General features: G+C 41.8%; 2 protein-coding genes across 4 annotated transcripts; both read right to left on the bottom strand.

Annotated features, from left to right (window-relative positions):
* Nucleotides 1-140: 140 nt before the first annotated feature.
* Nucleotides 141-10,255, bottom strand: LOC109883196 (60S ribosomal protein L18). Its single transcript, XM_020475233.2, has 7 exons — nt 10,146-10,255; nt 9,325-9,411; nt 9,006-9,113; nt 3,205-3,303; nt 2,733-2,856; nt 2,161-2,230; nt 141-273 (listed from the first exon to the last, which is right to left on the bottom strand). Exons 1-7 carry the CDS (start codon nt 10,146-10,148, stop codon nt 198-200), a joined length of 567 nt encoding a protein of 188 aa, XP_020330822.1. The 5' UTR covers nt 10,149-10,255; the 3' UTR covers nt 141-197.
* Nucleotides 10,256-17,182: 6,927 nt separating this feature from the next.
* On the bottom strand, nt 17,183-19,514 carry LOC109883200 (mpv17-like protein). 3 transcript variants are annotated; one of them, XM_031787331.1, is made up of 6 exons: nt 19,430-19,513; nt 18,770-18,840; nt 18,063-18,488; nt 17,697-17,767; nt 17,558-17,587; nt 17,183-17,426 (listed from the first exon to the last, which is right to left on the bottom strand). In XM_031787331.1, the coding sequence occupies exons 3-6, from the start codon at nt 18,481-18,483 to the stop codon at nt 17,292-17,294; spliced, it is 657 nt and encodes a 218-aa protein (XP_031643191.1). In that variant the 5' UTR covers nt 18,484-18,488; nt 18,770-18,840; nt 19,430-19,513; the 3' UTR covers nt 17,183-17,291. The 3 variants fall into 3 exon arrangements, with proteins under 3 accessions (XP_031643191.1, XP_031643192.1, XP_031643190.1); XM_031787332.1 differs by having other exon boundaries at nt 17,193-17,426; nt 18,770-18,843; nt 19,430-19,514; XM_031787330.1 differs by having other exon boundaries at nt 17,193-17,426; nt 18,770-18,937; nt 19,430-19,504.
* Nucleotides 19,515-21,349: the final 1,835 nt, after the last annotated feature.

Raw genomic sequence — 21,349 nt, forward strand, 5'->3', positions numbered from 1 at the left:
AGGTCTAGAAGTGAATAGTAATAGTTGCTTGATTCAAGTTGTCCATCAGGTTTGCACAAGAAAATGTCTACCTAGTGAAGTACTACTACTCAAGCGCAACAAAGCTCTGAAAAAAACAAACAAATGGACAGAGACATTGCTTCATTTTGTATTGCTATCTTTATTTGTATCAGATTCCATGGAAAACAAAAAAGACTTTAGGCCTTGTATCCACGGCTGGATCTGCGCCCACGAGCACGTTCAAACTTCCTGCCCTTGGAACGAATGTAGGGCCTGAGGGAGAGAAGAGATATGCCATTAATTCAGTGTTTCAAACAACTTCCTAGATTCTGCAGATAATGCAAATCTGGCAGATTTGCATTAATGTTGATTATGTGCATTGTCCAACTCAATGTAAAACAAAGCAATAGTCTGGGGACAAAACTAGCAAAATACAGCTAGGCCTGATGTATTTAAATTATGCATTTTTCCTTCTCCATTCCTTCAAGTAATCACTGATATGATATAACTGGGTTGGAGAAAGTGAATCTAGTGGAACCCAGGCGTATACATCTTTAATATTTCGTAAATAAACAGAGTACCAACAAATTTCTCTACACCAATAAATGTTTTATTTGGATCAGAATGATTCTGGAATCCTCCGTTTTGCAATTCAAGATCAATCTGGACATTTTTGAAAAATAAATAAATCAGATGGATCATTCTGCTCAAGACGCCACAACTTCAAGATCACTGAATCCAGATGTTCAGTGCTTTGAACAGGCCTACCTACCCCTCGCCATCTACTGGACAGGTTATGGCACTACCACTAAACTGTCATAGGGAACACGAGAGGAGTAAACTAATGTATATAGTGCCATTTGTATTTATATAAGATTTGTGCTATTTGTACTGTAAGATTTTCACTGTATCCTGCAATTACACCTGCAACCCCTGTAGGTGACGATTAAACACGGAATCAAAAAAAGGTACATGCATTTACTTGCAGGGACGCAAACTGGCGAGGGCCCAAAAACACGACAACATTTTTGTTACTTGTGATTTTCAACGATGTAAAGTCGCATGCGTGACTTTCTCCTTTATGGTAGTGTCTCAGTCTACCTGACCGCAAAGCCTAGTCAGACTGGCCTGTGCTCTTACAAGCGAAATTAAAAGACGAATTAATCCAACATAATAGAAGGACCATCACTGTCTGCACACCGCAACTCACCATCACAGCTAACATGTACACCCCCACCCCCCCCCAAATTTAGTTCAGATCTACATGATTCACATGGATGACCTATTTTGAAATCATACCTGTATTTGACACTTCTCAATACAAACAAAATTGCCACATTCAGTACCTGTACTGCAGTCAAATTAATTCAGATGTAAGAGTATTTTAAACCTCCTCACCTTAGTTATATTGACATATCTTGGTTGTAAAGCCTTTCACCTTTATAAACCCACCCCGAATGCACTCTTCCAGTGGGATCAGGATTATCGCCATCCAAAACAACCCTAATCACTGCCTTTTGAATTTTGAAAAATGCAAAAACTAATTATCCTGATTAAAGGTCAGATTGGATTACAAAATCCAAATCCCTACAGAGGACCCACATCTCATTTACCAGTTTTGAAATACTAAATTCTAACAATTCAATCCGATTGCTGTTTTTTAACACTGGGCTCAGGGGCTAACTCAGTCAGGTTCAACATATACGGCCCCCTTGAACTTTGCGACCTTTTGCCACATTTCAGGCTTCAAATCTATAGGCGCTATATCTTTATGTTTGAAGCCTGAAATGTGGCAAAAGGTCGCAAAGTTCAAGGGGGCCGAATACTTTCGCAAGGCACTGTAGATTAGAACACGGCAGACAAACTGACAATTGTTTCTACATGACAAGAGAAACATGGTTGTCCTTCTCTACACAATGCACATCTAGTATCCTCATTCTAAAGTAGGGCTCTCCACAACAAGCCCCTGTACTAACAAAACATCTTATCGAAGTTCTCAATATTCAGAAAGTGTCCTCCATTTAAAAACATTGGTGATTTTCAGTGAAAACCAAACTGGGACGAACTTGTCAAACAATTTGGAAAACATTCTCTAAATTTATAGATATTGAATGAAACCCTAGGAGAGCAGCAATCTCAAAAAAGGGGTACAATACTCACTTGGTGTGACTGTGTGGGGTTCCACAGGCTTTTCCAAAATGCCTGTACACCTCTCTGCCCTTACGGGGTCCTGAAAGAAGGAAAACAAGTGAGTTTCAGACCAGAGTAACAGGACTGTCACTACTCAATAGCTACAAAGCCAAAATTGCCTATGATGTAAAAATGAATGAACACAAAATTAGCTTTATGGCCTTAATTTAGGCAGATTTAGGTTAGCAGTATAGTTAAGGTTGAGAAATTGTAGAAATAGGCATGGTTTAGCAATTTTTTACCTTTATTTTACTAGGCAAGTCAGTTAAGAACAAATTCTTATTTTCAATGACGGCCTAGGAACAGTGGGTTAACTGCCTGTTCAAGGGCAGAACGACAGATTTTGTACCTTGTCAGCTCGGGGATTTGAACTTGCAACCTTTCGGCTACTAGTCCAAAGCTCTAACCACTAGGCTACGCTGCCGCCCCAATAATCTGACTGTGGCGGTGATAACAGTAACAGGACTGTAGAGCAAAGGTACAACAGAATATTCCCAGCATAACTTTAAACTTGAACATTGTTAAACTAGTAGTGTTCTTACCTGACAGCAGCACGGTGCCCTGTCCTTTGGGGGCAGCCAGAGCCAGCTGGTCAAAGGTCATGACCTGGCCTCCGGCCTTCAGGATCCTGCGGCGAGCGCCGTCAGTCACCTTCAGAGCGCACACCTGAGGGAAGGGAGAACAGAACACGTTTAGCAACTCATGTTAGTACTTGATTAATTTTCAGTGAAGTACTCTAACCCTAGTGCGGAAGAGCTACCCAGTTACAGGGTGGGCCCAACACCAGGTCAAAATAGTCAAGGGTGTATTTACTCCACCGATTGCTTCCATTTTAAGAAATGTTTTGCAACAAAGGGAATGGACCTACCTGACTTGTCCAATAAAAACGCTAGTTTTGCTTCAATTTCTCTTAAACATTTTCCGCAAAAAATACACCCCAGGTTAAACCAGGTGTTAGTGCTAGAGCAAAAGCCTGACCCAAACAGGCATCCAGTAAGTTAAAACAACCCTTACCTTGAGCTTGGGGATATCCTGAATTCTGACATCATCAGTGACGGTTCCCACGACAACTGCGGTTCTGTTCTCACGCCCAGGCAGTTTCATCTTACGGATCTGAAGAGGACGTCAAATAGTTCAGACGAGGGACAACCGCCACAGGGTAAAGATAAATACTAAGATGCTTTCACTTAGCTGTGTATTCATATCAATAAACCTGGAAGGACATTGTCCCGATAGCAATGGAACTTGGGCTAACAAGGGTTAATTGATGCATCGTTCCTACAAACTGGCGAATATGTAACACGAGTATCCCAAAAACACCACGCTGAGAGAACGTTTGCAAAGTGCATGGTTGGAGCTGCCTCAATACTGATCGGAACGAAAGAAAGGCAGTGCAGCTCTCAGATCAACTTTCTTCATTCAAATCATACTGATGACAGATCAGATCCTAGTGGGATATTACCACCGTTGACTACAAATATTTAGACAGTTTTGTCTAATGCTAACCCAATACTAATGCGCCAAATATGTCATCATTGCACACGTTACACATGAAATATTGAGGCAAAAGCCTACAACTATAAAAATATAACTAATTAATACATTTAGCTGACTGAAATAGGCATATGTTTTATATGTGTTTAATCTTATCCTGTGTGACCGGTTAGACTCAAGCCTGGGGGGGGGGGGGGGTATACAGTTTAAACACATACAGAGTATTAATATATTAGGCATGGCTCTTTGATTTACATATATACTTATAATGTCCCAGAGACCTGCTAGAGTCTAGCCCGTTGTCATAGTCCTGGAGGGCCGATGACACGCTTTCCATAGTCAACAAATCCATGACTTCCATGCTGAAGCACTGTGGTTTACACTCTCTCCAATAGAGGTCAGCCGATTAATTAGGGCCGATGTAAAGTTTACATAACAATTGGAAATCAGTATTTTTGGGCTGCGATTTTTTTTATACCTTTATTTAACTAGGCAAGTCAGTTAATTAAGAACACATTCTTATTTTCAATGACAGCCTAGGAACGGTGGGTTAACTTCCTTGTTCAGGGGCAGAACGACAGATTTTCATCTTGTCAGCTCAGGGGATCCAATCTTGCAACCTTACATTTAACTAGTCCAACGCAATAACCGCCTGCCTCTCGTTGCACTCCACAAGGAGACTGCCTGCCTAGACTTAGGGATGCCACCCGTTAGACAAAATACAGAACGGTTCCGTATTTAACTGAAATAATAAACGTTATGTTTTCGAAATGATAGTTTCCAGATTCGACCATATTAATGACCAAAGGCTCGTATTTCTATGTGTTTATTATAATTAAGTCTATGATTTGATGGAGCAGTCTGACTGAGCGATGGTAGGCAGCAGCAGGCTTGTAAGGATTCATTCAAACAGCACTTTCGTGCGTTTTGCCAGCAGCTCTTCATGACTTCAAGCCTATCAGCCTAATGGCTGGTGTAACCGATGTGAAATGGCTAGCTAGTTAGCGGGGAGCTCGCTAATAGTGTTTCAAACGTCACTCGCTGAGACTTGGAGTAGTTATTCCCCTTGCTCTGCAAGGGCCGTGTCTTTTGTGGAGCGATGGGTAACGCTGCTTCGAGTGTGGCTGTTGTCGATGTGTTCCTGGTTCAAGCCCAGGTAGGGGCGAGGAGAGGGACGGAAGCTATACTGTTACACTGGCAATACTATAGTGCCTATAAGAACATCCAATAGTCAAAGGTATATGAAATACAAATGGTAGAGAGAGAAATAGTCCTATAAATACTATATTAACTACAACCTAAAACCTCTTACCTTGGAACATTGAAGTCTCATGTTAAAAGGAACCACCAACTTTCACATGTTCTCATGTTGAGCAAGGAACTTAAACGTTAGCTTTTTTATTTTTATAAATACATGGCACATATCGCACTTTTACTTCACCACTGTTTTTGCATTATTTAAACCAAATTGAACATGTTTCATTATTTATTTGATGCTAAATTGATTTTATTGATGTATTATATTAAGTTAAAATAAGTGTTCATTCAGCATTGTTGTAATGGTCATTATTACAAATACATTTTTAAAAAATCGTCCGATTAATCAGTATTGGCTTTTTTTGTCCTCCAATAATTGGCATCAGCGTTGAAAAATCATAATCGGTCGACCTCTACTCTCCAATTCAGAAGTATTGTTGGTTTGACTGATAGGAAGGCCAGTACAGTGATATGTTGTGTGGTTCTAGATTGGATATTGTCCACCCTACTTCCTAGCAGTCACACTAAAGGACAGATAACATATCTACCGCAGTCCAAAATCTTTTGACAGCTGGACATTTCCATAAAATATGCATTTGTGTACCAACCTCACCGCAGCCATGCCAACACAATTCTGAAAGGCTTTGATCCATTTTTTAAAAACCTGTGAGGTGTAATATAAGCCTATGTAAGACCATTGGAATTAATTTTATACCTGACACGGAACCCAAACCGGCTGCGCGCGTGCGCCACCGTGCATACATTTATTTTGTCCCCCTAAACCAAATACGATCACAACACGCAGGTAAAAATATCAAAACAAACTCTGAACCAGTGACATTAATTTGGGGACAGGTCAAAAAGCATTAAACATGTATGGCAATTTAGCTAGTTAGCTTGCACTTGCTAGCTAATTTGTCCTGGGATTTAAACATTGAGTTGTTATTTTACCCAAAATGCACAAGCTCCTCTACTCCGCCAATTAATTCCCACATAAAACGGCCAACCAAATTTTTTCTAGTCATTTCTACTCCTTCCAGGCCTTTTCATCTTTGAACTTATATGGTGATTGGCATCTAAACTTTCATAGTATTACCACGACTACCGGCAAAACAGTTAGTCTTTCAATCACCCACGTGGGTATAACCAATAAGGAGATGGCACATGGGCACCTGCTTCTATAAACCAATGAGATGGGAGAGGCAGGACTTTCAGCACGACCTGCGTCAGAAATAGAAAGGAGTTCTATTTTAGCCCTTGGCATCGCAGATGCTTGTTGGCCCGCGCGAGCAGTGTGGGTGCAATAATTGAATAACATGGATTTCTAAATTTATTTGGAACGCATGCGACGTTCCAGTCTGGTCTGCATGTTACAGTTGGATATCAATGTTTTTCCATATCGCATCCCATCCTACTGCAGCGAGAGATACACACAAGTCCTGTTCCCAATGTGACGGAGTAGGGATGTTGCTGTTTGGGGAGGAGAGACCAACCAGCTTGTATAAGGTGGAAACCGTTCCTTTCCCATTAGCAGCACCCCTTAGTTTGTTGTCCATCACTTTTAGATCCCACATCAACACCATGAGGAATTAGATTGTTGATTTGAGTTGCAAATAAGGTAGAAATGCACAAGCCAAACTCTGCTATCAACTCTTTAAAATGGTTTGACATCACCATCCCTTAAGACTTGCCCCACCTGACTGATGTTTTGGCATAGCCAGGTAATATTAGCCAATGTCTTTCTCCCTGTAGTAAACAAGGAGTTGTTCCATATTGGACATGAGGGATGCTTCATAGATAACCTTTATGAAGTATCTTTGCCACGTCACATGAAAACTCAAGTGGGTTATCTTACAGTAGCACTTGGGGTAATACCATAATGATGATATAGAGATCAAATTACTGTCACAAGACAACTAATACAAATAAACAGGAACAGCTAATCCACACTTGCTTCTTGACATGGACAGTTTATGGTTAATTATTGGTTTCTTATCTTTCCATAATAAGCCAGAAAAATAAACTACACATCTCTTTAAACCAGTACTGAGGGAATTGAAGGGGAGCAGCATTTTCACTTTTGGATGAAAAGCATGCCCAGAGTAAACTGCCTCCTACGCAGTCCCAGATGCTAATATATTCATATTGTTATTAGTATTGTATAGAAAACACTGAAGTTTCTAAAACTGTTTGAATGATGTTTGTGAGTATAACAGAAATCATATGGCAGGCAAAAACCTGAGAAGATATCCAAACAGGAAGTGGGAACTCTTGATGTTTGTCGTTTTTGAACTCAGCCCCTATCGAATACACAGTGGGATATGGGCCATTTTGCACTTCATAAGGCTTCCACTAGATGTCAACAGTCTTTAGAATGTTGTTTCAGGCTTCTATTGTGAAGGGAGGCCGAATGAGAGCTGATTGAGTCAGAGGTCTGGCAGCAGCCTCGTTCTCAGTCACGTGCATTCACACGAGGTAGCTCTCATTCCATTGCTTTTCTACAGACAATGGAATTCTCCAGTTGGAACATTATTGAACATTTATGATTAAAAACATCCTAAAGATTGATTCTATACTTATATTACAGGTCGTAGAAACTTGTCAAACTAACTTTTTTAACCTTTTGTCCGACATTCGTCTGGACTTGAACGCGCGTTTGGATTTGTTTACCAAACGCAAGAAATCAAACATTTATTGTTTAACTGGGATTCCTGAGAGTGCATTCTGATGAAGATCAGAGGTAAGTGAATATTTATAATGCCATTTCTGACTAATGTTGACTGCGCAACATGGCGGATATTTCTTTTGGGTTGTTTTTGGGCTCTGAGTGCCGAACAAAACATACATGTATTGTGTAACATGAAGTCCTATGAGTGTCATCTGATGAAGATCAAAGGTTAGTGATTAATTTAATCTCTATTTGTGCCTCCTCTTTGGCTGGGTTTTTCTGTGACTTGGTGGTAACCTAACAATCGTTTGTGGAGCTTTCGCTTTAAAGCATTTTTGAAACCAGACACTGTGGCTGGATTAACGGGAATTGTATCTTTAAAATGGTGCTTAATACTTGTATGTTTGAGAAATTGGATTTATGAGAGTTCTGTTGATTTGTGTTTGGCGCCCTGCAATTTCATTGGCTGTTGGCGAGGGGTTCCACTAGTGGAACCAGGTTAACATCATCCCTAATGAGCTGTAGGACCCTTGGTATCGTACAGCTGGGATTTGACAGTGTTATTAGTATGATATCATCGGCGTTTAAGTTGGTTTTGAAGTCATGACCACTCAGTGATTCCACTTATATCCCCAAAGGATTTAAAAAAATCCTTTGCTCATTTGTAACAATAAAGACATTTGCAACTTTGTATTTGTAGTCAACTTTGTTCTGAAGTTATCTGCGGTCAGAAACATCTAGATTCCATGTTTAGCGGAGATCGTGTGTATAAAGTGACACAGATGGGCAAAAAAAAGCATCCAACAACGGACACTGTAAATAACGAGCAGTTTCAAGCCCAATTTTAGTTAGGACGGTTTTGGGTCTAAAGATGCATTTGGGAAACTGGGCCATTAGATTTAAATCATTTAGCAGATGCTGTTATTCAGAAACACTTAGAGGAGAAATAAGTGCATGACAGACTTTTCACCTAGTGGGCTTGGAACCAGCGACTTTTCGGTTAATGGCCCAATGCTCTTAAATTACTAGGCTACCTGCCACCCCAACTGGGACATGTTCAAGAAGCCACGTAAGAGGTGCAAAGATCTCCAGCTCACTGAAAAGGTACCAAATCATCAGAAGGGAAATTAACCATGATATAGGAGTCAACGGTCAAAAGAGAATCATAACTAGAATGTTTGAGCAAGGAAGTGTAAAAAATAAAATAAAAAATAAAGCATTGTAGCGCAACAGGCATAAGCAGGAGTTCCAGCTGAAGTTGTCCTCCCACTTGCACTGTTGCCCTCTTAGGTCTTTGAATCTGTGAACTTGACTGCCATTCAATTGAGTTGATTGTAGCAATTTGATTCTGTAGCAGGTTACAAACACAGCAAAGGGACGGATTGATGTAACTCACCATGCGGGACACTGATATCGGAGGCCTGTGGGTCCTGCTCATGAAGAGCCTCCTGAGGACCACCTTGTTGAAGGGAGCAGTGGAGCGACGGGCCAGGAATCTGTAAAGCTGTGGGGACGAGAACATAAACATTTATTAAGTATAAAGTATTGACTACTCAATGTAAAATGTTCACAAGGGTTACTCTAAGCTATGTGCTGCATAGATTTTACAATTAACCAAAAAAGGTCTAACATCAAGATGGGAAAATCAACAACTTAGTTGTCGGACTACTTGTTTACATGACAATGCCTTAATGTATAAAGGTAGCGACACTTACCTTGACCAGGAGCCTCAGGTAGATATCCTGACTCTTGGGCTCCTTTCTGTGCACCTTACGGTCCTTGTTGTGTCGGATGTCAACTCCCTGGGAATAGATGGTGCAGGTAAATACATGAGAACTTGCCATTCACGCACCGCATCAATTAAAAACAGAATTATTAGTTACAGTGTTAATGACATTGCTGATCACTGTGCCATGAAAATGTACCTTTGCATGCTTCTGAACCCTATGCTTTAAGGCTAGACCTCAAACGATAGACCACGTCTACTAACGTTAGTGTAACTCACACCTAAACAGCACCCAAATCATTCATACCAAACTTGAATTTGGCAGCATACCGTGAAGCATAACGTTGCAGTCTCATACACAGCGGCTAACTAGCGATCCAGCGAAGTAACGATAAGTAGCATAGTTCACCAACACTGGTCAAATGGCACGTTTTCAATTAGGGCCATCTACCTAGTCAGGTAGCCGATACAATCTATTTTGGATAAGTCTCAAAACGAAGATACAAAAGTTACCGACATTTCTCGAAAAGCAGTACCAGTATTTCAATATATTGTGTCTAAGTTACACGCTGTCTTTCGGGAATTAGTGAGAATACCCGGTAGCAAAACTACTGTGACGCTAACCACCGGTAGTGAAGGACTGAACCGTATCGTTAAAACGCCAAATAGTATGTCAATACCATCCGGAATTCAAACCAAAGACATCAAGGCAATTAGATACATGGAAATGGTTGAGTTAAGCTACTGTAAAAGTGAGGATGGACTCAGATTATCAAGTCAGTTAACGATGTTTTCATAAACTGTACCTACCATCTTGGACTCAGAGTGGAAAGGGAAAAGGAAGAGTCGCTGTCTCGCGATAAAGACTTCTCCGCGATTGCGGAGGTCACACGCGTTTTCGTTGGCTGTTTTTCTATTACTTCCTGTGTGATCATCACGTCGTCAAAAAGTCATTATATTTCTATTTTATATGATTCTATTCGTTAATTAATTTAATCCATTCATAATTTGTGTATAGGCTAGTGTGAAGTGACTTTCTAACCAATAAATACACTATGTGGAAAACAAATTTAATTTCAAAATACAGTCTATTATATTTTATCATGTGATTTACATACAATTAATAATCAATTTTCTTAACAAAACAGAAAAGTGAACTCACTTCTCTTCTTGTAATTTCTCAGGCTCTTAATTTTTTAACTTGATAAAATATTTAAATAAGTATGTTTTGTGTCAGAATTCATAGCTCCAGCTGCATTTCTCATATATACAGTACCAGTCAAAAGTTTGGACACACCTACTAATTCAAGGGTTTTTCTTTATTTTGACTATTTTCTACACTGTAGAATAATAGTGAAAACATCACAACTATGAAAAAACACATGTGGAATCATGTAGTAGCCAAAAAAGTGTTGAAAAAATCAAAATAAATTTTATATTTGAGATTCTTCAAAGTAGCCAACCTTTTCCTTGATGACAGCTTTGCACAGGCTTGGCATTCTCTCAACCAGCTTCATGAGGTAGTCACCTGGAATGCATTTAAATGAACAGGTGTGCCTTGTTTTTATTTATTTAACCTTTATTTAACTATGTTAAAAGTTCATTTCTGGAATTTATGTCCTTCTTAATGCCATTGAGCTAATCAGTTGTGTTGTGACAAGGTAGGGGTGGTTTACAGAAGATAGCCCTATTTGGTAAAAGTCCAAATTATGACAAGAACAGCTCAAATAAGCAAAGAGAAATGACAGTCAATCATTACTTTAAGACATGAGGGTCAGTAAATGCGGAACATTTCAAGAACTTTGAAAGTTTCTTCAAGTGCAGTCGCAAAAACCATAAACTATGATGAAACTGGTTCTCATGAGGACCACCACAGGAAAGGAAGACGCAGAGTTACCTCTGCTGCAGACAATTATTTGCTGCAGATGATTATTTGAACTTCAGATTGCAGCCCAAATAAATGCTTCACAGAGTTCAAGTAACAGACCCTTCTCAACATCAACTGTTCAGAGGACACTAAGTGAATCAGCCCTTCATGATCGATTTGCTGCAAAGAAACCACTACTAAAGGACACCAATAATAAGAAGAGACTTGTTTAAGCAAGAGACACGAGCACAAGCAAGTAACGTGGAAAATTGTCCTTTGGTCTGATTTTTGGGTCCAACCGCCGTGTCTTTGTGAGACACAGAGTAGGTGAACGGATGATCTCTGCATGTGTGGTTCCCACCGTGAAGCATGGAGGAGGAGGTGGCATGGTGTGGTGGTGCTTTGCTTGTGACACTTTCAGGGATTTATTTAGAATTCAAGGCACACTGTACCAGCATGCTTACCACAACATTCTGCAGCAATACGCTATCCCATATGGTTTGCCCTTAATGGGACGATCATTTCTTTTTCAACAGGACCCAAAACACACCTCCAGATATGTAAGGGAGAGAGTGATGGAGTGTTGCATCAGATGACCTGGCCTCCACAATCATCCAACCTCAACCCAATTGAGAGGGTTTGGAATGAGTTGGACCACAGAATGAAGAAAAACCAGTCAACAAGTGCTCAGCATATGTGGGAAATCCTTCAAGCTGGAAAAGCATTCCAGGTGAAGCTGGTTGGGAGAATGTGTCATCAAGGCAAAGGGTGGCTACTTTGAAGAATCTAAAATCTAAAATATATTTGGATTTTTCAACATTTTTTGGTTACTACATGATTCCGTATGTGTTATTCATAGTTTTGAGGTCTTCATTTTTATTCTACAATGTAGAAAATAGTAAAAATTAAGAAAAACCCTTGAATGAGTAGGTGTGTCCAAACTTTTGACTGGTACTTTATATATATATATATATACACACACACACACACACACACACACTGTATATATACAGTTGAAGTCGGAAGTTTACATACACTCACATCAATACCATTATCCCAGAAACCCTAGACCCACTCCAATTTGCCAAACAGATCCACAGATGATGCAATCTCTATTGCACTCCACACTGCCCTTTCCCACCTGGACAAAAGGAACACCTATGTGAGAATGCTTTTCATTGACTACAGCTCAGCGTTCAACACCATAGTACCCTCAAAGCTCATCCCCAAGCTAAGGATCCTGGGACTAAACACCTCCCTCTGCAACTGGATCCTGGACTTCCTGTCAGGCCGCCCCCAGGTGGTGAGGGTAGGTAGCAACACATCTGCCACGCTGATCCTCAACACTGGAGTTCCCCAGGAATGCGTGCTCAGATTCCCTCCTGTACTCCCTGTTCACCCACGAATGCATGGCCAGGCACGACTCAACACCATCATTACGTTTGCTGACGACACAACAGTGGTAGGCCTGATCACCGACAACGACGAGACAGCCTATAGGGGAGGAGGTCAGAGACCTGGCTGGGTGGTGCCAGAATAACAACCTATCCCTCAACGTAACGAAGACTAAGGAGATGATTGTGGACTACAGGAAAAGGAGCACCGTGCACATTCTCATTCTCATTCTCATCGACGGGGCTGTAGTGGAGCAGGTTGAGAGCTACAAATTCCTTGGTGTCCACATCAACAACAAACTAGATTGGTCCAAACAAACCAAGACAGTCGTGAAGACTGAAAAGATTTGGCATGGGTCCTGAGATCCTCAAAAGGTTCCACAGCTGCAACATTGAGAGCATCCTGACCGGTTGCATCACTGCCTGGTACGGCAATTGCTTGGCCTCCGACCGCAAGGCACTTCAGAGGGTAGTGCGTATGGCCCTGTACATCACTGGGGCAAAGCTGCCTGCTATCCATGACTTCTACACCAGGTGGTGTCAGAGGAAGGCCATAAAAATTGTCAAAGACCCCAGCCAAACAGTCATAGACTGTTCTCTCTACTACCGCATGGCAAGCGGTACCGGAGTGCCAAGTCTAGGACAAAAAGGCTTCTCAACAGTTTTTACCCCCAAGCCATAAGACTCCTGAACAGGTAACCAAATGGTTACCCAGACTATTTACATTGTGTGCCCCCCCAATCCCTCTTTTACGCTGCTGCTACTCTCTGTTTATCTTATATGCATAGTCACTTTAACTATACATTCATGTACATACTACCTAAATTGGCCCGACCAACCAGTGCTCCCGCACATTGGCTAACCGGGCTATCTGCATTGTGTCCCACCACCCGCCACCCCCTCTTTTTACGCTTCTGCTACTCTCTGTTCATCATATTAGCATAGTCACTTTAACGATACCTACATGAACATACTACCTCAATAAGCCTGACTAACCGGTGTCTGTATATAGCCTTGCTACTCTTTTTTCAAATGTCTTTTTACTGTTGTTTTATTTCTTTACTTACCTACACGCACACACACACACACACACATACCTTTTTTCCCCGCACCATTAGTTAGAGCCTGTAAGTAAGCATTTCACTGTTGTATTCGGCGCACGTGACAAATAAACTTTGATTTTTATTTTATTTTTTTATTTTACCTTTATTTAACCAGGTAGGCAAGTTGAGAACAAGTTCTCATTTACAATTGCGACCTGGCCAAGATAAAGCAAAGCAGTTCGACAGATAAAACGACACAGAGTTACACATGGAGTAAAAACAAACATACAGTCAATAATGCAGTATAAACAAGTCTATATACAATGTGAGCAAATGAGGTGAGAAGGGAGGTAAAGGCAAAAAAGGCCATGATGGCAAAGTAAATACAATATAGCAAGTAAAATACTGGAATGGTAGTTTTGCAATGGAAGAATGTGCAAAGTAGAAATAAAAAATAATGGGGTGCAAAGGAGCAAAATAAATAAATAAATTAAAATTAAATACAGTTGGGAAAGAGGTAGTTGTTTGGGCTAAATTATAGGTGGGCTATGTACAGGTGCAGTAATCTGTGAGCTGCTCTGACAGTTGGTGCTTAAAGCTAGTGAGGGAGATAAGTGTTTCCAGTTTCAGAGATTTTTGTAGTTCGTTCCAGTCATTGGCAGCAGAGAACTGGAAGGAGAGGCGGCCAAAGAAAGAATTGGTTTTGGGGGTGACTAGAGAGATATACCTGCTGGAGCGTGTGCTACAGGTGGGAGATGCTATGGTGACCAGCGAGCTGAGATAAGGGGGGACTTTACCTAGCAGGGTCTTGTAGATGACATGGAGCCAGTGGGTTTGGCGACGAGTATGAAGCGAGGGCCAGCCAACGAGAGCGTACAGGTCGCAATGGTGGGTAGTATATGGGGCTTTGGTGATAAAACGGATTGCACTGTGATAGACTGCATCCAATTTGTTGAGTAGGGTATTGGAGGCTATTTTGTAAATGACATCGCCAAAGTCGAGGATTGGTAGGATGGTCAGTTTTACAAGGGTATGTTTGGCAGCATGAGTGAAGGATGCTTTGTTGCGAAATAGGAAGCCAATTCTAGATTTAACTTTGGATTGGAGATGTTTGATATGGGTCTGGAAGGAGAGTTTACAGTCTAACCAGACACCTAAGTATTTGTAGTTGTCCACGTATTCTAAGTCAGAGCCGTCCAGAGTAGTGATGTTGGACAGGCGGGTAGGTGCAGGTAGCGATCGGTTGAAGAGCATGCATTTAGTTTTACTTGTATTTAAGAGCAATTGGAGGCCACGGAAGGAGAGTTGTATGGCATTGAAGCTTGCCTGGAGGGTTGTTAACACAGTGTCCAAAGAAGGGCCGGAAGTATACAGAATGGTGTCGTCTGCGTAGAGGTGGATCAGGGACTCACCAGCAGCAAGAGCGACCTCATTGATGTATACAGAGAAGAGAGTCGGTCCAAGAATTGAACCCTGTGGCACCCCCATAGAGACTGCCAGAGGTCCGGACAGCAGACCCTCCGATTTGACACACTGAACTCTATCAGAGAAGTAGTTGGTGAACCAGGCGAGGCAATCATTTGAGAAACCAAGGCTGTCGAGTCTGCCGATGAGGATATGGTGATTGACAGAGTCGAAAGCCTTGGCCAGATCAATGAATACGGCTGCACAGTAATGTTTCTTATCGATGGCGGTTAAGATATCGTTTAGGACCTTGAGCGTGGCTGAGGTGCACCCATGACCAGCTCTGAAACCGGATTGCATAGCAGAGAAGGTATGGTGAGATTCGAAATGGTCGGTAATCTGTTTGTTGACTTGGCTTTCGAAGACCTTAGAAAGGCACGGTAGGATAGATATAGGTCTGTAGCAGTTTGGGTCAAGAGTGTCCCCCCCTTTGAAGAGGGGGATGACCGCAGCTGCTTTCCAATCTTTGGGAATCTCAGACGACACGAAAGAGAGGTTGAACAGGCTAGTAATAGGGGTGATTTGATTTGACTTAGGTTGGAGTCATTAAAACTCGTTTTTCAACCACTCCACAAATTTCTTGTTAACAAACTATAGTTTTGGCAAGTCGGTTAGGACATCTACTTTGGGCATGACACAAGTAATATTTCCAACAATTTACAGACAGATTATTTCACTTATAATTCACTGTATCACAATTCCAGTGGGTCAGAAGTTTACATACACTAAGTTGACTGTGCCTTTAAACAGTTTGGAAAATTCCAGAAAACTATGTCATGGCTTTAGAAGTTTCTGATAGGCTAATTTACATCAATTGGAGGTGTACCTGTGGATGTATTTCTGCTGAGGAAGGAGACGCGTTCTGTCTCCTAGATATGAAAGTACTTTGGTGCGAAAAGTGCAAATCAATCCCAGAACAACAGCAAAGGACCTTGTGAAGATGCTGGAGGAAACAGGTACAAAAGTATCTATATCAACTGTAAAAGTCCTATATCGACATCAGCAAGGAATAAGCCACTGCTCCAAAACCACAATAAAAAAGCTAGACTACGGTTTGCAACTGCACGTGGGGACAAACATCGTACCTTTTGGAGAAATGTCCTCTGGTCTGATGAAACAAAAATATAACTGTTTGGCCATAATGACAATCTTTATGTTTGGAGGAAAAAGGGGGAGGCTTGCAAGCCGAAGAATACCATCCCAACTGTGAAGCACGGGGGTGGCAGCATCATGTTGTGGGGGTGCTTTGCTGCAGGAGGGTGTGGTGCACTTCACAAAATAGATGGCATCATGAGGGGGAAAAGTATGTGGATATATTGAAGCAACATCTCAAGACATCAGTCAGGAAGTTAAAGCTTGGTCGCAAATGGGTCTTCCAAATGGACAATGACCCCAAGCATACTTCCAAAGTTGTGGCAAAATGGCTTAAGGACAACAAAGTCAAGGTATTGGAGTGGCCATTACAAAGCCCTGACCTCGATCCTATAGAACCTTTGTGGGCAGAACTGAAAAAGCGTGTGCGAGCAAGGAGGCCTACAAACCTGACTCAGTGACACCAGCTCTGTCAGGAGGAATGGGCCAAAATTCACCAACTTATTGTGGGAAGCTTGTGGAAGGCTACCCAAAACATTTGACCCAAGTTAAACAATTTAAAGGCAACGCTACCAAATACTAATTGAGTGTATGTATACTTCTGAATCACTAGGAATGTGATGAAAGAAATAAAAGCTGAAATAAATTATTATCTCTACTATTATTCTGACATTTCACATTCTTAAAATAAAGTGGTGATCCTAACTGACCTAAGACAGATAATTTTTACTCTTATTAAATGTCAGGAACTGTGAAAAACTTTAAATGTATTTGGCTCCGACTTCAACTGTGTAAATATATATATTTTTTGCTTTCATTTAGCAGATGCTCTCATCCAGAGGGACAGGAGCAATTAAGTGCCTTGCTCAAGGGCACATCAACAGGTGCATCACCTAGTAGGCTCGGGGATTCGAACCAGCGACCTTCCAGTTAGTGGCCCAACACTCTTAACTGCTAGGCCATCATGCAAAGATGAAAAACACATTCTTTAAAATAACTACTTTAATCAAGTTATAAGCGTGCAGCACATAAAAGCTATTCAATTAAATAATAGTCACAATTTTGTCATCACACAGCTCATCCAATAACATCCATATCAGTGAGAGGGGGGTTTGGTTTGTGTATCATCTTTCTGCTGTCTGAAATGGCACAGGAATACTGTCCACACCAGCGTGATGCCACCCACAAACACTGTACGAGCAACTGGGGGAACCAGGGAGAAATTCAATGCCTGAGAGAGAGAGAGAGAGAGAGAGAGAGAGAGAGAGAGAGAGAGAGAGAGAGAGAGAGAGAGAGAGAGAGAGAGAGAGAGATCAGTGTGTGTGTGTGTGTATGCATATAATGTGTTGTTATTGTTTCTACCTGCATTGTTGACCAGTACACCACTCCAGTCTGTCATACACAACAAAAGAGAGGGAGACAGAGAGACCATTAATGTGGTTGTGGTGACCTAGACATTCCTCTCTTCCTTCAGCAACTAATTCATGCTCTGCATCCTTACCTTGTATGAAGTCCAGAATTTCTCCCTCCAGTTTTCCAATGGGTCCTCTTTGTTTTCTAATACACTAAGACCTTAAAAAGAGTAACTCATATTATAGAACAATGTTTAAGTCTTACACATTGAAAGTTATATCACACCAACAGATACACACACACATACATGCACGTGTAGCACTTGGGGATGTGTGAAACTTACTCCTCAGCCACACATGCACGCACGCACGCACGCACGCACACACACACACACACACACACACACACACACACACACACACACACACACACACACACACACACACACACACACACACACACACACACACACACACACACACACACACACACACACACACACACACACACACACCTATGAAGAAGGCACTGATAGTAGCGGGGGCAGCAACCAGTTGATCCAGCACTACCTTCCCTGACACCCTTTTGGCCCCTCCCCCTGGCAACATCCTCTCCAGCCCCTTCAGCCAATGGTAGTTGAAATTGGCATGGAAACAGAACCCAACAAAGGCCACTCGTGCGGTCTGGGACCAGTCAATATCAGCCCATGTTGTGACACTTTTAGTACCAGTGGAAATATTGGTTCCCTCCATGTTAAGCTTGGCCCCCTCTGAGTCATGGATGATGTGTGTTCCCTTGTCTGTGTTTAATCCTCCACTCTGTTTCCCTCCAAGCATGCTTTGCTGTATGAGGTCCGCGGATGCGAACAGGGTTGTGTATCCGACCACATTGCTGATGTAGGGGTGGGCCTTAAACAAGGCCCAGGCTCGACTCATGGTTACTGGTGAATTCAGGGGAGAAACAAAGTGTTAACATTATGGAATAAGAAAGAAAACATTCCTTATGACTAATGAATTATATTTCACTTACTTATAGGCTATCAGCATCACAAGCTAGATTCAATGATCATTTTATTTTGGATAAAAGTTTCATTACACCATAAGGTCCCACCCTCAAAGCCAGTGGGCTATGATAGATAAATTAAACAAAATAACCTTGTCGTTTTGCCTTGTCAAATTGAGCTCTGACTCCTTTCTTTAGGCAAAGAGAGAGACAACTTACCTTACAACTTAGCTGTCTCATCCACCGCTTGGAACACAGCAGTGGCAGAGGCACAAGATTCACAGTGCTTGCTGCTGGAGGACAAGGAAGGGTGGGGTCAATGGAATTCTCAGCCAATAAGAGGCAGGTTCTCAGAGGTCAGAGAGGTCTGCTTGGCTGGTCAAAGTTCTGTCAGAGGGAGTGTGATAAGGCTTTACCTAGTAGCCTTCTTTTGCAATGAAAGCATGTGAGAAAAGCACAGATGGGGAAAGCAGGAGGGAGAGTGAATGGATACATGGAGGAAAATAGCTAGAGGGATACAGAATGTAGTGTTCAGAACATGAATTAGACAGATCTGATGAATAGCAAGTGTTGTCATACTGGTACAATACCACCAATCAACCTAAATACAGTATTACTACAGTGCAACTACAACTATTCTTCTAAAGTAGCCTACTGTACTAGCCTATTAAATGCAGGACATTTGACTGATGCACTCAGATCGTGTGTGTTTATAACTGACTTTGGTGGGAGAATGGTATTACGTTTCTCAACACATTCCCATTCATTGCCACAGCCATGTGTATGTGGCTACTTGCTGCAAAACTGCCAATAGTGACAACAAAGATCCACACTCCTACTCTTTACTGCTGGAAAAGGGTTATGGGTGATGTCACTTACCAAAGTAATGGTCCACAGTATAAGTCAGCAAATCTATACCAACAGGCCGTTTCCCAAAGGCAGAGTCGACCCTGGTCTCACGCATGTGGCTGCACTAAAAATAGATGCCACTCCTGAAACCACACTTCCCTCCTTTGGTTACATGTGGTAAGTTGAATTTACAATGATAAGCACAGTGTATATATTTAAAGGAATAGTTCACCCCAAACTCCCAATTACATGGAATAAGATGGTGGCAATCATTTCCGCTCCCACTTTGGGATGGAAGCCTATAGATTTTCCTATTTGAAATAACACACACACACACACACTACCCGTTATTCAGTTATGCGGTGAGGATAGTCTATTCATTCGCTGTGCTGCCATAGATATGTAAAATAGAGTGCTAGGACAGACCTCTGCAGACCCTCAAGGGCAATGTGCCATTAGCAACCACCTCAGCTCTGAGCTCAGAAAATGTGATAATGAACAGCTTGTTAAGTACCTCAACTGGTGCGTTGTGTCTTTCAGTAGTTAACAAGCTGCCTTTAGTGTTCCTCACAATGGAGATGTGCGCCTACGCTTCTACAAGCAGTTGACTTCTCAGATAATTGCCCTCTTTCTTGTCTCTGTCTCTCATCCCTCACTTCCCCAGCCACTCTTCATTTGTCGGGCTGCTCTGTCTCAGAGCAGGGGATTGATGTGTGACGTTCAGCATTGACTCGTTGAGACACATACACACACACAATCAGCCACGAAACCCCACCTCTCTCTCCATCTGTACCTCAACCTGTCTTTCTGACACATTATTGGGAGTCAGTCTACAGAGCTAGAAATAGACACAGCAGTGCCAAGGTGAGTTTTCTTTGTATTGTTCTATATTGTAGAATAGTTTTTGTTTAATAAGTGGTTTTGATGGTCCAGCTTGTTGGAGCATGACGCTGGCATCCCTAATGTTATGGGTTTGATTCTTGAATGGACCGTTATTCTGTCTGCTAAATGACCATTATTTCATCATTCCAATTACACCTTGGACAGAATCTTCCCTGAAAAGAGTCGGCTGGACCAATTATTAGAGGGTTTTGGTTATTGTTTTAAACCAATGTAATATCTGAACAATTATGGGATACCCTAATATGTTACAGGAGTGCCCAGCCCACTTGTGTGGGTTTTGTTTCTGTAGGTCCTGTTGGTTCAGTTTAAGACTCAGTGAAGTTGTAGTTTCACAATTGTGGCAACAGATTTCATGTCTCATTGCAGGTTGACATTTTTGTTGTTGTTGTTGCATTCTGGTGTTCTGAAAATGTGAAAGTGAATCATTCTAACTTAGACATTGTAGATAGGCCTTCAAGATTACACAATGAGTTTCCCACATTTCAATGGTTCTGTTACAAGTCATATCTGCTGCCACTTCTAGTGGTATATGCTCCCATATGGTGGGAAGCTCACAAGAGATGTCTTTGGACTTAGGGAAACTCATATTTGACTTGATCCCCCTCTCCTAATGTTGATACCTCTGTTACCCCTCCCACCTCATCCTTCTCTCTCACCACATCCCCGATTAACACCCCAGACCTGTTACTCCTCTCTTCCCTTCTCCTCCTTCCAGCCATGCGTCCATCCAACTCTGTGACCTTTGAACCCAGGGTGGAGCGAGGTGTTCCCTGGGGTCGCGACCTCTTTACCTTTGTAACATCAGCAGCAGGCCACATGATGCGGACACTCCAGAGACCAAGGAAGAACAGGCCATCCAAACGTCAAGTCAACCACCGGCGCTTCCTACACAACATGATCCAGAGGTGTGTGTGTACCGTATGTGTTTCTGGTGAGAGTGAGTGCCATTATAAGATGCCTTAAACTGAAATGTTATACTGCCCCTTCTCTCAAACAGGAAGTTTGCAGAGATAGAGGCAGCCAATCACCAGCTTGTGTCTGTCCTCT

The sequence above is a fragment of the Oncorhynchus kisutch genome, linkage group LG13, assembly GCF_002021735.2.
Source record: "Oncorhynchus kisutch isolate 150728-3 linkage group LG13, Okis_V2, whole genome shotgun sequence".
Classification (NCBI taxonomy): domain Eukaryota; kingdom Metazoa; phylum Chordata; class Actinopteri; order Salmoniformes; family Salmonidae; genus Oncorhynchus; species Oncorhynchus kisutch.

What these genes read in the sequence shown, in the direction of transcription:
- LOC109883196 (XM_020475233.2), bottom strand. An exon ending in GGGCACCGTGCTGCTGTCAG is followed by an intron (nt 2,231 to 2,732) that starts GTAAGAACACTA and finishes TCCTTCTTTCAG; the next exon opens with GACCCCGTAAGGGCAGAGAG. An exon ending in ACCCCACACAGTCACACCAA is followed by an intron (nt 274 to 2,160) that starts GTGAGTATTGTA and finishes TCTCTCCCTCAG; the next exon opens with GCCCTACATTCGTTCCAAGG.
- LOC109883200 (XM_031787331.1), bottom strand. Translation starts at nt 18,483, where the DNA reads ATGAGTCGAGCCTGGGCCTTGTTTAAGGCCCACCCCTACATCAGCAAT. An exon ending in TATCAGTGCCTTCTTCATAG is followed by an intron (nt 17,768 to 18,062) that starts GTGTGTGTGTGT and finishes ACTCTTTTTAAG; the next exon opens with GTCTTAGTGTATTAGAAAAC. An exon ending in AATTCTGGACTTCATACAAG is followed by an intron (nt 17,588 to 17,696) that starts GTAAGGATGCAG and finishes TGTGTATGACAG; the next exon opens with ACTGGAGTGGTGTACTGGTC.